The sequence below is a fragment of the Zea mays genome, chromosome 1, assembly GCF_902167145.1.
Source record: "Zea mays cultivar B73 chromosome 1, Zm-B73-REFERENCE-NAM-5.0, whole genome shotgun sequence".
In the NCBI taxonomy this organism is placed as follows: Eukaryota; Viridiplantae; Streptophyta; class Magnoliopsida; order Poales; family Poaceae; genus Zea; species Zea mays.
In genome coordinates, this window is record NC_050096.1 from 294,995,442 (window position 1) to 295,012,105 (window position 16,664).

The window sequence follows — 16,664 nt, forward strand, 5'->3', positions numbered from 1 at the left end:
ACTACCAGTAACATGCATGATAATGATACGATAAGCACCGGAAAAAGTCCCCGTAGATAGAGATTAGAGAAGCGTGTTAGCATCCGGGACTGATTTGACCATAAACATGGCTTGGTCATGACCCATGAGTGGCCGACATTAACAGAGGTCAGAATCGACTTTCCGTTGTCCAAAAACCCAGCATCTGGGGCCGTTTGGGATCATCTTGTGACCCAGTCTGACGGACCTCGAAAGTAGTACTCCAGAACCAGAAGAGAGCAAGGCGAATTGTCTGAAGGTAATGTCATTTTCAGTGCAGCCAATCAGACACTGCTCTGCCCGCATCCCCATGGACACCAGCTGGTGGGGTTCAAGCGGAAAGCCATATAAATCATAACGAACTTATCCTCTCTTATTCCTATCCTCTCAAGAGGCCAGGGCAACCTCATCCCTAACATTTCCATCTTTCAGCAAAAAAAAAAAAAAAGGATCTGCCAATAAGCATGAACTGATATCTCGCAATCACTCGCTTTTCCATCAAAATGTCGCACTAACTCAGTTTAACCCTTTTCTATTATAGGCAAAGCCAGACTTCGTTCTCACCACCCGAGAACGACCCGTACAGCACTAAGATGAGTTCTGGATGCCAAACCCATGCCCAGAATATTGCTAAAACCATGTTCTATTTACCTTGCCTGTGACGGGGAGTGAGATCAGCTCACGGCATAGCAGCCTTCATACTCCTGGCGTACTCCTCGAGCCTTTCCAGACCCTCTTCAGGAGTAGCAGCCTCACACAACTGCCTCACAATCGCACTGCCAACAATCACACCGTCCGCTCCCCAGCCCACGATCTGCTTACCAATCAAGGTATCAAAAGGGTGTAACACGGATACCATTAGACAGACCTCATGCATAACAAGAAAGTTAGGAGAAAGCCTGGTCCACCTGTTTCACATGCTCTGGAGTCGATACACCGAAACCAACAGCTACCGGTTTGTCTGTAACCTGTAAAGCCAGGAAGATAACCATTTGTATGCCACTGGCCCCACATGTCATAGACACCAAAAAATATACCTATATGTCACTCAGTGGCACACAAGGGATGAGTATAAAATCTGATGGCATACCAGGAATTTTCTCATAACCATTCTTGAACGCAAATTTCTCTAGCCATGCTGGTGCATTAAAACTCGTTCACTCTTTACTGACGACAAACAGGTTATAGTTTACTAACCTTCTTGATCTCCCTAAGAAGGTGTTCTACACGTAAGTTTACATTTGAGCGTGCACCTGTAACCCCTACAGCGCTCACCTGCATAACGCACAGGTTAGTAATGCCACTAAACCTTAAATATATATATTCAAGATCTTAAGTCTAAAAATGATGGTGAAACAGAAAGGCTAGGCGTTTCTTCCAGGTGGCATAATTTTTTACTTAAAAATCTAAATAATTTCCTTTATTTTTTTTCTAGAAAATAGATGTCAAGCAAGAGACAAAAAAATCGCTATAACATTTCATTAATGTAGAGGCATGATATTAATGCTTATCTGGTATGTGCTATTTCAGGATGAGAAAAAACTATTAACTAGTGCAGACATCGAAGAGACCCCAGAATATATAAACTATGCCTGGAGCTTTCAACTAGAAAAATAATTGGGATCTTCTGGATACTCACAAGATAGAGAAATCCTTCTGAAGCTTGTGCAATTCCCTTCATCCGATCTGTTGGCGTGGTTGGCGTTGTAAGCAGCACCTGCAAGCAATCATGCAAAAAAAAATGGTATATGGCTGATACTCAAGATTTTTTTCGATAAAGGAAGCTTTTATAAAAATACCAAGTACATTACACTCAAGATATCTATTCTGTTGATTGGTCCACCATGATTAATAAGCAAAGCTATTCGGTGTGGTACCAAACCAGGTTACAAGAAATAAAAAAAAGGCCTTGATGTAACCTATCCTGAATTTAGTGGACTGGACAAACCCTGTTGACATGTGTGAGCCCAAGTAGCTAGACCCGCTTCTAGGGCTGGGTTGCTGCAAAGGCCCAGAAGATCTTTTGCAACTGTGTATATTTGCAGGTCTGGAATGGGCAGAGCCCAATCTGAAGATTTGATAGGTCCCATCTCGAGTAAGAATTTAGTTAGCACCCAGATAGCAACACAAGTACGCAACAAACTTTGTGCAAGTGGTGCATGCAAAGATGAGAGTGGGTATGAACCAGCTCTATGTTGTGCATAATGGCCTCGCTCCTCAGCAACGCTGTCTCCTCCAAGGGAAGATCAGGCACTACAAGTCCTGCGACATATAAAAAGTGTAACACAAAGATCTTATTGACGGAACAACAAAATGACAGAAACTAAGCGTGAATCATATTTGATAAATGGAAGATGCAAGAACAACAAGACACCACTTACGCCCCGTTTCGATCCTTGGAATTGAATTCCATTCTAATAAGGTCCCGTTTGTTTCGTTGGAATTGAATTCCATTTTAATAATTATAATTTAGACAAAACTAATTAAGTTCATATATTTATATATAAAATATATTTGTATATTATCCTAAATCATATGAGAGAGATAGTTATATATTACATTTATGTTATAGCGAAGCAAGTAGAAGTGTGCTATAAGTTGTACATCGGAAAAATAGCATGTAAATCTATAGAATCAATTTTCATCTCTCACCCCATGAATTTGAGATATGCTTATATGATAACTTTGGAAAGTGGTGGAATGTCACATTCTAAAAAAATAGACTATTCTATTAGTAAGATTCCAATTCCTCAAAATGAAAGGAAACAAACAGGACCTAATAGTAATTTAGGCAAAGATCAATTAAGCTAATATGGTTTTATACGAAATATATATTTGTATACTATTATTAGCAACATGTGGAAGATATTTATGTGCTACATTTTAAATATAGAGGAGTGAGCTGAAGAGAATCTTATAAGTTGAAGAGTAGAAACATATTTCATTGGTACATAAAATTATTTATCATACATGAATTTGAGATAGATTTATATATGAGCTTTGGAGAGGTATGGAATGTCAAATTTCAAGCTAAATAGACTACTTTATTAAGTAAATTCCAATTTCTCCAAAATGAATAGATCCAAATGGCCCCTTATAGTAATAGACAATATGAAACAACCAAAATGGGAGTTTACCATGTATGCCAGCTTGTTTGATAAAAGACATGAAGTTTCCCACACCACGTTTCAGAATTGGATTATAGTATGTGAAAAGAACAATGGGGCAAGAAAGCTCAGGTGTAACCCCCTTCAGCATTTCTATGACAGAATCGAGTGTAGTGCCTTTCTTAAGCGCCCGTGTTGCAGAAGCCTGAAATGATGTCAATCTAAAAATGTAAAATCTGTATCAGACAACATACTATGTTGCAGCTGCTGAGAGAAAAGGCCATCACGACTTACCTGAATAACTGGTCCATCAGCCAGTGGATCCGAGTATGGTACGCCAACCTCTATAACATCCGAACCGCAGGAATTGAGAATCTTCAATGCTTTTGATGTGGTTGCCAGGTCAGGATCACCAGCAGTGATGAACGGGATGAATGCACTCTGAAAATTTCCCAGGTTAGACTGTCAGCTTAAATTAAGGTCCTGTCTGGGACAGATCCAGCGCCAGAAAATTTAGGGGGTGTTTGGTTACAGGGCTAATTTTTAGTCTAATTTTAGTCTCTTCGTTTTAGTCTCTAATTTGCCATAAGGAGAGACTAAATCAGTTTAATCCCTAGTCCCTAAGCGGTGGCTAAAAGGGACTAAACCAGATTTTTTTCCTTCTCTTATAGAATTTGTTTAGTCCCTAGAATCAAACAAGTAGGGACTAAAAGTTTAGTCCTATAACTAAACTTTAGTCCTAGGACTGATTAGAACTAAACGGGGCCTTAGTGAAATTGATAGAGCAGATCATTAGGTGCTCTATAAAATCGTATAGTTTTGAAGTTGTGGACCCTTGTAAGGCATTTAGATAAGTCATTTTATTTATTATTTAGATTTAAATTATTTTTAAAACTATTAAAATTTCTATTATAAACTACACCTTTAGATTAAAGCTGGAACCATGAGCAGTACCATACACCCCCTAAATCTGGGAATTAAATTCCATTAACCCTGGGTCCAAATCCCCATCCATGCGCCCATGGCTGGGATACTACTGTGTGGCATCTAAACAAAATAAGACATTACAAGATGCGGCTCCTCTCCACAACATAAGTGTATTGATGTCGGCATCTGTGCGGCTCCTTGGTTTGTGGCTCCACCCTCCCTCTCTGACAAGTGATTTTCCCGTGTAACACTTTTAAGCAATCAGGGTTGAACAAGGGCGACCGGTTGGACCCACGGTCCACTGGAGTATTTTCTAAATCCTTACACCAAAAGACTATTTGCCAAATAAGGCTATCTACAACAGTTTACCCATGCTCACACCTATATTCAAACTCCACTCTGTGCTACATTGCAAAACAATGTTTTAGTTAACCATATGAATGAACTGATCTGCACCAAACTCTTTCAATTGCAAATTGTAAGTCGTTTTTGCTTTATTAGGTACATAGTTTTTGCTATATATCTAGACATACCATATATCAAAGTGCATAACAAAAGCTAATAAGGTATGCATCTAGAAAAGACAAAATAACACAGAATTTGAAATGGAGTACAACGCAAGATCCCTGCAACTAAAGATTGGTCTCTGCTTAGCATGTTATCGCTACTCTGGATACAAATTTCTTAATGCAGTTACCTTTGTTGAGAATGAACACTGTGGAACCTAAAAATGCTACGGACAAAGATGGATCAATGTGCACATCAAGCCAGCAGCCACTATTGTGCAAGATCAGGCTAGATTTTTACGGAAATTAAACCAGCACGATGTGTACTCGACATAAAACCACTAGAATTGGACAATTCATGCAAGGAATACACAGATTGTTCCAAAGCCCTAATCCATTTCCTTGCAACTAAATGGGACCAAAATTAGGTATTCCCTGCAACCAACCGGGACCAACATTGGGTATCGGCCACCACGACGCCAGCAATCCAACCCTGCGACTCAATCAGGAACAGCAAGAGAAATGTGGGTGCTCGGGTGAATTGGCCCCCAAGGGTTGCGACGAAGCGAAGCACGAACGTGAAGCCTCAAACGCACGCACCTTGCCTTGCTCCCTGAGGTTGGAGAATGTCTCGGCGACGGTGAGCTTGCCGGCCGCAGCGCCGCGGTTGGCCATGGGCGCGGATGTGTCCACCACTCCACCCGACAGAGGGCCACCTCCGAGCGCTGCCTTTATGGGGTCAGGAGTAGCCGGCGAGGAGGAGGTCTCGGCGGCGGCGGGTGGTGAACCGAGGGGCGAACACGGAGATAGAGGGGAGCAGCCTTGATTGCGACCCGCTTGCGACTTTGCGAGTGTCGCGTTCGCGTGTGTGACTGGTACTGGAGGTCTATCTGTGGCGACTGTGGGCAGTAACTGAGGCTCAAACCTGACAAAATTTAAATTCAAGAATTACATTCCATATGCACGTGTGTTGATTTTTTTTTGGTACTCCCTAAGATTGTCGTTTGATTTTTTTGACAACAAATTTAATCTGCTCATCTTATTCAAAATAGTTATGAAAATATAGAAAAAAATCAGTTCATAATTAAAGTAAATTATATAATAAACTAAATTAGAATGAAAATAAATGATAATTATGATTTTTTTTAATAAAACGGATCGGTCAAATTTGATATAAAAAAGACAAACGACATTCTTTATGTGATAGAGGGAGTACGTTTGAGCATCTATTGTGCTAGTCCACTGATAGTGGGAGCACTTATGTTTATGCTAGTTGAGAACCCTATTGTGTGGCTACATCATGACTCTCGCCATATTTATTATTTATATTTATAAAAAAGTAACTAGCCCAAGGACAATAATTTTGATTTTTTTAGGGTTCGAGAGAGGTCACTAACATTAGTCCTAACTAGTGGTTATTTGCTTATTATTTTAGTTAGGAATTGGTTTAGTGAAGGATCCACTAAAAACCGTTACAAACCTACAGTTAGAGCGCATTGGATCTGGTGTTAGAAAGTTTGCTGGGTACATCTAGTGAGTTCTTGTAATGTGCTTTCTTGCAGTTGCAGCCAATAGTACATAGCTAGGGTCTAGTGGTTGAATTGATATGTCTAGTACAAGGGACACCTACACGGTTATCCGTACAATGACACACTGGTTCAGTACGCTAAAGACGAACTCCTTTGTTGCATGGAACTGCCTCGTTCAGTCGCTATGCCTTTGTGTAGGCGTGCTCCAATAAGAACTAGTAGCGGTTATCGACTCTCTGGCACCTCAAAAAACATCATTGAGCTCCTAACCCTCTCTTTACATTATGCATTTATCTTTGGCAATTACTTTTTTATATTTACCTGGCGTGCAAAACTTTTACACGTAAGATAGAAAATACTATTAGGCATAAGATGTGAAATGGAGAAATTTTTATATTAGTCTATCTCTTGACTATCTTGATCCTTTCACACAGCATGTGACTATATATAAAAGGGACGGTTTGTTTTTGTGCTGGCTCATGAAAGACCATTTAGTATGGTCAGCGGTACCAACCGGGACTAAATTGTGGGGGACAGATATCTCCCGGGTCTACTGGAAGGGTAAAAGACCTCACGAAAGGCCCAAGGGCCCAATAAATCGTAAGGTCATTCCTTCATGGGCCTAGGGAGGGACAATCAGTAAAGCAGATCGACGTAAGGTCGGATCGGTACAAGACCGGACGGCCCCGCAGCGTTGAGCAAGAAACCACAACAGAAGATCTGACTTTCCCGCGCTGGAGCCCCATGCAGCGGAACCAGGCGAGGATAGGTTGGCAGAATCATAGGAAGATAGACTCAAACAGTTCACTATCTTTTAGGCGCACGTTGTTATCATATCCACATGTATTGCCCCACAGTCGAATATATAAGGCCCGGGGAGCACCCCTTCAGATTGATCGATCTCACTACTCAGCCATCCACCTCAACTCTCTACGTTCTCGCTTTAGAGAACTACCTTGTAACCCATTACACAAAGCATCCTCACCAGGACGTAGGGTGTTACGCATCTCTAAGCGACCCGAACCTGTAAACACTGTCCATTGTCCCTCGTGCGTCTGGCACGAACCATTTTGCTACAGTCGGCGACACCGACCTACTCCTAAAAACACCTCGAGGGGCAACCCCGAGTGTGCGGTCGGACTCAAAACACCGACAGCTGGCGCACCAGGTAGGGGGTGTGTCGACGATCTAAGCTAGCTCAATGGCCGTCACCTTCCACAGCAAGATCACCCTCCGTCCCGGATCCATGTTCTGCTTTGTAACGATCTCATCCATAACAGACGAAAAGGGAACTCTACACCGCATTGCAGATCCGCCAAAAAAGAAGTCTCCCCCAACAAACTCCGAAAGTACCGGAGAAGCGCAATCTCCAGTTCTCCGAAAGAGGATCGCCACGACAGCCGCACCATTCTATCCCGACGTCCTTTTCATCGGGAGAGTGGAGTCGCCTCCCGTCTCCGACGACGAGCCGACTGCGCCTGGGGAAGAACCACCTCAGCGGGAGTCCCGCCGACGAAGAAATCGGCGCCGAAACATCCGGCGACATCACAAGGCCGAAGAACGGGATCCGGAACAACCTGTCTCGCGAGACGAGGTCTCGGAGATGGGAGAAACCCTAGAGGAACGCGTCTTCAGAGAACGAAGGAACTCCCGACGGCGTGATCGCTGACGAGCTCAGGAACAAGCCGAGCAAGACGCAAGACAGCGCCGAGAAAATCCACTCTTCGGTCGCAACCTGAACCCCGACTTCGCCCGAGCCATGAACACGCCGAGTGAAGTCGGAGGAGTACTAGCTCGGATAGCTGATGGACTCCCTCGGACTCTCGACGCCGAGGGCTATCGACGCCTGTTCACCCAGGCAGCCAATCATCTTCTACCCCTCGCTCACCCGCCGAACGATCTGCGACACGCCATCAACAGTCGCCGGGACACGCGAAGCTCCATCAACGCTTCGCGTGAACGACGGCATGAGAACGAGATCCGCCGCCGGGAGGAGTATGACAGGGATCATGGCATCCCAACTCGGAGTCAAGCCACCAGAACCGAGTCGGCAACGGCCTCGACTGGCGGAACTACTCGGGGACGGTCGAGGAACCACGACAACTACTCCCCTCCCCGGGACAGACATCATCCCCGACGACAGGAGGACACATGTGGAGTGTCCGCCCTTACTCCACGTCTTAGGGCCATTCAGTGGCCCCCCAACTTCAAGGTATCCAATGTCGACAAGTATGAACCTAAGCAGGACCCAGGAGGCTGGCTGGCCGTCTACACCACCGCCGCTCGAGCCGCCGGAGCATCCGAAGACGTGATGACTGCGTACTTACCCATTGTCCTCGGGCAAGACGCACTACAATGGCTGTGACATCTACCTCGACACTGCATCGACGACTAGAGCGACTTCAGTCGACGCTTCACCGCCAATTTTCAGTCCCTCTCCGACAAACCGGCGCAACCATGGGACCTCAAATCCATCAAGCGCCGGGGGGACGAAACTCTCCGGTCGTACCTCAAAAGGTTCCAGACCATGAGAAATCGTATCCCCGAGGTCGCGGAGGCAGCCGTGATCGAGGACTTCTACAGAGGATCCAATGACTCGGCCTTCATCCGAGCCATATTGCAGAAGGCGCCAACTACCTCCGAGGAGCTGTTCCGGGAAGCCGACCTCTACATCACCGCCGACGAGCGAGCTCAGGACCTCATCGGGGGAGCGAAGCCCGCACCGGCAGCACCACGACGCGACGCGAACCAGCAACCTGACAAACGCTAGGAGAAGAGACCTCGTGAAGAAGTGCACGCCGCCGGACCACCTACCTCTCGCGCCCGGGGAGGACCTCGCGGAGGCGAGCGCACGCTGGACGACATCCTCGACGCCCAGTGCCCGTACCACAAGGACATGCGCCACACTCTTCGGAACTGCCGAGACTTCAAGCACTCCGTCGGGCACGACCGACCCTTCCAACCTCTACCTCCTCCTCCGCCGCGGGGAGGACCAGAAGAACCACGACAACCCCAGCAACAGGAGGAGGGAGGAGGAGGAGCTTTCCCGCGCGTTGACAGGGAGGTCAACGTCATCTTCGGCGGACACGGATCGCAGGAGAACAGAAGACAACAAAAGCTCAACGATCGCCAGATATTGGTGGCGACCACCGGTCCTCCCGCCCATACCGGTGGTCGGAGCACCCGATCACCTTCACTCGGGCGGATCAATGGCTCAACTTCGACCACCCAGGCAAATACCCGCTCCTCGTCGATCCGGTGATCCGAGATAGCAGGGTGAAGAAGGTGTTAGTGGACGGGGGGAGCAGCATCAACGTCACCTTCCCCCGGACACTCCAAGGCTTGGGAGTTCACCTCAAAGAGCTCCGCGAGTCGGACATGCCTTTTTTCGGCATCGTGCCGACTGAAGGGGAATACCCGCTGGGCCACATCTACATGCACGTCACCTTCGGAACTCCGGAGAACTACAGAACCGAGTTCCTGAGGTTTGAGGTGGCAAACTTTGACTGCGGGTACAACGCCATCATTGGAAGGCCGGGATTGGCAAAGTTCATGGCCATCCCGCATTACACGTACATGATATTGAAGATGCCAGGACCATAAGGAATCATAACTGTGTGCGCTGACCTCCAAGGCGCCGCGGAATGTTTCCGAATAGCCATCCAAGCGGCCCTCACCATCAAACCGTCGGCGACTTCTACAGCGCAGGCGAACTCTAAGCCTGAGGAAGACCTTATGGCACCGGCGAACGAAGCTCAAGCCGCGACCTCTATGCGGCCGACTGAAGAAACTAAAAGGATCAATCTGGGGTTCGCTGATGAACGCAAGACTGCCATCATCAGCTCCAGCCTGGATGATAAATAGGAAGGCGCGCTCGTCCGGTTCCTGCAAGATAACCGAGACATATTCGCATGGCAACCTGCGGATATGCCGGGAGTCCCGATAGAACTGGCCGAGCACAAACTGAAGGTCTACCCCCATGAAGGCTGATCTGGTAAAAACTACGTCGTTTCACGCCCGACAAGAGAGAGGCCATTCGCGCTGAGCTGGCCCGCTTGGTCGCGGCTGGGTTTATCAGAGAAGTGTTACATCCCGAGTGGTTAGCCAACCCTGTTCTTGTACTCAAAAAGAATAAAGTGGATTGGCGCATGTGCGTCGACTATACTGATCTCAACAAACATTGTCCAAAGGATCCCTTCGGGCTCCCAAGGATAGATCAGGTGGTAGACTCCACCGCTGGATGTTCTGTGTTGTCTTTCCTGGATTGCTATTCCGGATACCATCAGATCAGCTTGGCGAAGGAAGACGACGAAAAAAACAGCATTCATCACTCCATTTGGTGCTTTATGTTATACCTCCATGCTGTTTGGCCTAAAAAACGCTAGAGCGACTTATCAGAGAGCCATTCAAACATGCTTAGCCGATCACTGGGGCAAGCGTGTGGAAGCCTACGTGGATGACGTGGTAATCAAAACAGAGAACTCGGAAAACTTCATCGAAGACTTACAGCTCGTTTTCAACAGTCTACGGCGATATCGATGGAAGCTTAATCCCGAAAAATGTGTCTTTGGGGTACCGGCAGGGAAGCTACTCGGATTTATTGTCAGCCACCGAGGAATTGAAGCTAATCCGGAAAAGATTGAAGCTATCATGAAAATGGAAGCTCCACGATCACAAAAGAAGGTTCAGCGACTTACCGGATGTATGGCAGCCCTAAGTAGATTTATATCCAGGCTAGGAGAAAAAGGGTTACCATTTTACAAGCTACTCAAGAAGGTGGACAAGTTTCAGTGGACTTCAGAAGCGCAGGAAGCCCTAGACGCACTGAAGAAATTCTTGACAACCCCACCAGTACTGAAACCACCACGGCGAGCCACATCGACTCAACCGGCTGAAGATCTGCTGCTGTATATCTCTTGCACGACTCACGTGGTAAGCACCGCGTTGGTAGTCGAGCAAGCAGAAGAAGGACATGCCTACCCAGTGCAACATCCTGTTTATTTCATCACTGAAGTTCTGGGTCCCTCGAAGAAAAAGTATCCTCAAGTTCAGAAGCTATTATATGTTGTACTTCTAATTGCCCGCAAGTTACGTCACTACTTCGACGACCACAAAGTCATAGTAGTCACTGGTTTTCCGATAGGGGATATTCTTCACAACAAGGAAGCCATTGGCCAAATAGCCAAGTGGGCCTGTGAACTGGGATCTCATGACATCGAATTTCGACCTCGCACTGCCATCAAAACTCAAGCATTGGTTGACTTTGTATCAGAGTGGACTGAACAGCAAGTACCAGATAACCCAGAGACTACAGAAGTGTGGCGAATGTATTTTGATGGCTCGCTGAAACTACAGGGAGCAGGCGCGAGAATTCTCTTCATCGCACCTGAAGGCGAACACCTCAAATATGCCCTCCAGTTGTTATTTCCAGCCTCCAACAATGCAGCCGAGTATGAAGCTCTGATCCATGGACTAAACATCGTCATATCATTAGGCATCAAGAGACTAATGGTATACAGAGATTCTCTGGTGGTCATAAGACAGATAAACAAAGAATGGGACTGTTCGAATGATTCAATGGGAAAATACTGCACTGCCGTCCGGAAACTAGAAGATAAATTTGAAGGCCTAGAATTTCATCATGTAGAAAGGGATCGAAACACCGCAGCTGACGTATTGTCCAAGCTAGGATCCGGTCGAACTCAGGTCCCACCCGGAGTCTTTGTACAAGAAATACTACAGCCGAGCATCTCAATGGATCAAGCAGAAGAATGTAATATCGTGGATCAACCCGAGTCAGACTCTGATGACTGGAGAAGGCCGATCATCAGATATATAAAGAATGAAGAGGAACCAGATGACAAAAATGTAGCTGAGCGCATCGCCAGACAGTCAGCCCACTACACACTCATTGGGGAAACATTATACAGAAGGGGTGTATCAGGCGTCCTCATGAATTGCATTCTCTCATCTACTGGGAAGCGACTTCTGGATGAGGTCCATGCTGGGCAATGCGGAATACACGCAGCATCCAAGACACTAGTCGGGAAGGTCTTCAGGTTAGGATTCTATTGGCCAACAGCGAAAAGCGATGCAGCCGAGTTAGTTCAGAGGTGCGAAGCTTGCCAGTACTTGTCAAAGCAACAACATCTGCCAGCACAGCAATTGCAGACCATACCAGTAACTTGGCCCTTCGCATGCTGGGGACTGGATATGATTGGACCTTTCAAGAAAGCTCAAGGAGGATACACTCATGTACTGATAGCAATCGACAAATTCACTAAATGGATAGAGTTCAAACCCATTGCTTCTTTAACCTCGGCTAAGGCCGTGGAATTCATACAAGACATAATATTCAGATTCGGAATACCAAACAATATCATAACTGACTTAGGATCCAACTTCACAAGCTCAGAATTCTTCGATTTCTGCGAGCAAAAGAGCATTCAGATCAAGTATGCTTCGGTAGCACACCCGAGGGCCAACGGGCAGGTTGAGCGAGCTAACGGGTGATACTGGAGGCACTCAGGAAAAAGGTCTTCGAAAAGAATGAAAAGTTCACAGGAAAGTGGATAAGGGAATTGCCCTACGTCGTTTGGAGCCTAAGAACCTAACCTAGCCGAGTTCTACATGGAAACACTCCTTTCTTCATGGTCTATGGGTCAGAGGCAGTATTACCCGCCGATCTCAAGTTCGGGGCGCCAAGGTTGGTCTTCGAAAGCATAGCAGAAGCCGAAGCTACTAGGCTGGAGGACATTGATGTACTCGAAGAAGAACGGCTGAATGCGGTAATTCAATCAGCACGATACCAGCAGACTCTGAGACGCTATCACGTCAAGGCCGTGCGACAACGATCCTTCTCAGTGGGAGATCTCGTCCTCCGCCGAATTCTAATGGGGGAGGGACGGCACAAGTTGTCACCCTTATGGGAAGGACCATTCATAGTAGCAGAAGTCACTCGGCCGGGGTCATATCGTCTCATTCAGATGGACGGCACAGGAATCGGGAACTCTTGGAATATAGAACACCTCAGAAAGTTTTACCCTTAGCTGAATTTCAAAAGCTGCTGGGACGACAATGTACTCTGTAAAATGGGAAATATGTCATCAATAAAAAAGGCTTCAAGAGTACTCAATTTGCTCATGACGGACGTGCATTCTTACTTAATTCAGGGTGGCCACTATGCCCTGCTAACGGAGCAATCGGCTTAAGTCGGCAACGACTTAAGACGGTGCAACATGCTCGCGCTTACTTAACTCGGGGTGACCACTATGCCCTGCTAACGGAGCAATCGGCTTAAGTCAGCAATGACTTAAGACGGTGCAACATGCTCGCGCTTACTTAACTCGGGGTGACCACTATGCCCTACTAACGGAGCAATCGGCTTAAGTCGGCAACGACTTAGGGCGGTGCAACATGCTCACGCTTACCTAACTCAGGGTGACCACTATACCCTACTAACGGATCAATCAGCTTAAGTCGGCAACGACTTAGGGCGGTGCAACATGCTCACGCTTACCTAACTCAGGGTGACCACTATGCCCTGCTAACGGAGCAATCGGCTTAAGTCGGCAACAACTTAAGACGGTGCAACATGCTCGCGCTTACTTAACTCGGGGTGACCACTATGCCCTACTAACGGAGCAATCAGCTTAAGTCGGCAACGACTTAAGGCGGTGCAACATGCTCACGCTTACGTAACTCGGGGTGACCACTATGCCCTATTAACAGAAGCAATCGACTTAAGTCAGCAGCGACTTAAGGCGATCTGACGTGCTTACGACTACTCATATAGGGATGACTTCTATATCCCGTAAACAAGTTTCAAAACCATCACACAGCCTTTTACTACTGCAAATTTACGTACTGTTGAATTCTGAAACAATAGGAGAATAACAATATCATTCAAGGGCTAAACTGGTGTCCTCTAACAAATGTCTAACCATGCTAACCGCGCGCTCAAAGCACGCAAAATATTTCTCTATTTCGCGATATCTTTCTCAGAAGCAACCGACGAGGAAGGGCGACTTGAGGAATCAGGAGCAGCATTCACGTCAGCCCTTATATCTTCAGGAACAACCACACCGGGTCTCCTCATCAAGATTCGTCTCGCCCGAATGGCCTTATCCATGGCTCTGTCGCGCTGGGCTCTCAGAGTAATGGAAGTTTCTTCAGCAACCTTGGCAGCTAATTGAGCGGTTTCTAGCTCCTGAGCGATGGATTTCTTGGAAGCACGAAGTTCTTTGATAGTAGCATCCTTAGCCGATATCAATTGCCTGAGACGGATCACATCATCTGAGGATTTCTGCAGCCTACAACGAAGATTATCTAACTCCTCCATGGAGAAGCGATGACTCCTCTCCAGGATGGTCAACGAGTTGCTAGAGTCGCGATACAGTCTGTCAAGATTGTCGCGAGACGTAGCAAGAACACGTTTTTCTTCCTGCAAACAAGAATCAACTCCTTCAAACATCAAACAAGCAATAGGAACACAGCAATGCAAGGCACAGTTTCATAAGTCACCTTTTCATAATCAAGTTGAGCGCGAAGGGAAGAGCTCAGTGCATTGGCGTCATCTAGGGCAGCAGAGACCTGGGCTAGTTCAGTCTGGCTTTGAGAATACTTTTCTTCAAAATCAGAGCACCGCTGGACCAGTTCAGCCTGATCTCGAGAATGTTTTTCTTCAAGAGTGGAAATTTGCCGAGTCATATCTAGCAGGAGACAATCAAACGAAAAGGGTCAGAATGTAAGGCAGTTCAATAATGAAGACAAAGAGAAGCAAAAAAACACTAACCAGCATTGGTCGCCTCCAAGTCAGAGACGCGATGTTGAAGTAACATCGGATTCCAATGTGCAAGAGACAAAGCTCCTTCTGGAACAGAAGCACCCTGCAACCTCAGCTGGCTAGCCATCCCGTCCACCAAAGCCTGATAAGGAGAACAGATGAGTGTAATGACAGCAGTTCATACGGTGCAAAAGTCAGGACAGAATATATCACAGTACCTGGAGATTGGAGAAGAACGAAGGGACTCCCAAATCGTGAGAAATCGATTGATGACCGGGCGTAAGGTCGCCACCCGAAGCAGCTTGCAACAAACCAGCAGGAACCAACTCAGTGCCATCAACAGAGCTCAAAACTTGGCCAGCGGGGACGCTGCCCTCTAAAGCGACTCCCTGGTCCAAAGCTTGGGCTACCACCATGCAGCCGGAGTGCGGAGGCGATCCCGCATGAACGTCCATGGAAGTACAAGAGGGAGACCCCACTCGGACACCCTCGGGGGCTGGGCCATAGTTCACGCTACCCATGTGAGCCGGATCATCTCCGGCAGTACCCTCGGGGGCTGGGCAGTGGCTTGCACTTCCCACCCGAGCCGAGTCACCCTCGGCAACACCCTCGGGGGCTGGGTAAGCGTCAACACCATCCTTGAGGGCCAGGTTCTCTGCAGTAGCCGCCTCTAAGGCTGAAGGCCCCTCAGTTACTTCCATGGGACCAGGATGATCCAAGTCAACCTCCTGACCCTCAAGACCGCGCTCTAAGGTCGATGAGGCGCGGGATGACCTCAACCCAGCATCGAGCACATCAGCACAAACCTCCATCACACCATCATCCGCTGACTCTGATAATAGGTCCTCTGGAACCATATCTTCTAGAGTCTGATCAAAATTTGCCAGAGATAACTCCTGTAGACCAACGAGAGCTGACAGAGCAGGAGAAGGAACCCCACTACTTTCCCCACTGACAATATACTGCCGACTGTTCTTCCGAGTCAGAGGGACCTCATCTTCTTCCTCCCTGTCGTTTTCATCAACAACATAAGCAACACACCCATTGGGATCAGCATCGGATGGAGCACCCCCATTGGGATCAGCAGCAGATGGAGCACCCCCATTGGGGTCGGCGTCAGCAAAATCAGGCACGGGAACCTCCTCAGCAGCAGGAACCGAAGGACCAGCGCCCCGATCCAAACTAGATACTTGCCGAAGACGTCTCTTTTTCTTTTTCTGCTCATCAGCAGAAGGATCAAGTTGATTGGCTCGGCAAAGGCGTCTCGAGCGAGCACTGGCAGGCTTTTGAATATCCAAAGTCATACTAGCTTCTGGGGGAGGCGCCACCACCAATGTCCTGGCAGGAGCAGCATCAGGAGAGTCCTCAGCCAGCAAATCAAGCATAGCACTTATTTCTGCGTCACTAGGATCCAAAGGCACCTCAAAGCGGACTTGCCGTTCGGCATCAGGAATTTCCCCGAGCGAGGCAACCAAAGTGTTAACTTCTTCGGCAGAGGGTCGCACTCTAAGGCCCAAACCGCCATCAGCGACAGGTGGATTCGACACAAAAAGAGTGAAGGCCTTGGGAGGAGGCAGGTTCCATGCTGAGTATGCCACTGGGGCACCAATATTTGCTACCTTGCCTCTAAGAATCATCTCAAGTCGGTTCACCAAGTCTACAGAGGGAATTTTCCTGTTGGTAACCCGAGTTGAGTCAGCTAGACCTCGGTACAGATAAGCTGGGTATGCCCTGTCCTTCAACGGCTGAATATTCTTGAAAACAAAATCAGCAACCACAACCTCAGCAGTCA

The 16,664-nt window shown here is 47.2% G+C and overlaps 1 protein-coding gene across 5 annotated transcripts; it reads right to left on the reverse strand.

The window, feature by feature from the left end:
• Positions 1–272: 272 nt before the first annotated feature.
• Positions 273–5,460, reverse strand: LOC103644181 (tryptophan synthase alpha chain, chloroplastic). 5 transcript variants are annotated; one of them, XM_008667376.4, is made up of 9 exons: positions 5,159–5,425; positions 5,015–5,051; positions 3,420–3,566; positions 3,156–3,346; positions 2,204–2,280; positions 1,658–1,735; positions 1,216–1,293; positions 927–1,055; positions 273–832 (listed from the first exon to the last, which is right to left on the reverse strand). In XM_008667376.4, the coding sequence occupies exons 3-9, from the start codon at positions 3,434–3,436 to the stop codon at positions 698–700; spliced, it is 705 nt and encodes a 234-aa protein (XP_008665598.1). In that variant the 5' UTR covers positions 3,437–3,566; positions 5,015–5,051; positions 5,159–5,425; the 3' UTR covers positions 273–697. The 5 variants fall into 5 exon arrangements, 4 of the variants coding, with proteins under 4 accessions (XP_008665598.1, XP_008665597.1, XP_008665596.1 ...); XM_008667375.3 differs by lacking the exon at positions 5,015–5,051 and having other exon boundaries at positions 927–986; positions 3,156–3,330; positions 5,159–5,460; XM_008667374.3 differs by lacking the exon at positions 5,015–5,051 and having other exon boundaries at positions 3,156–3,330; positions 5,159–5,460.
• Positions 5,461–16,664: the final 11,204 nt, after the last annotated feature.

Excerpts from the sequence above, each read along its gene's own strand:
- LOC103644181 (XM_008667374.3), bottom strand. The coding sequence starts at position 5,233 with ATGGCCAACCGCGGCGCTGCGGCCGGCAAGCTCACCGTCGCCGAGACA. Across the intron at positions 1,056-1,215 it reads TTCTTAGGGAGATCAAGAAG|GTATATTTTTTGGTGTCTAT; the intron begins GTTAGTAAACTA and ends AGTGACATATAG. Across the intron at positions 833-926 it reads CTCCAGAGCATGTGAAACAG|ATCGTGGGCTGGGGAGCGGA; the intron begins GTGGACCAGGCT and ends ATTGGTAAGCAG.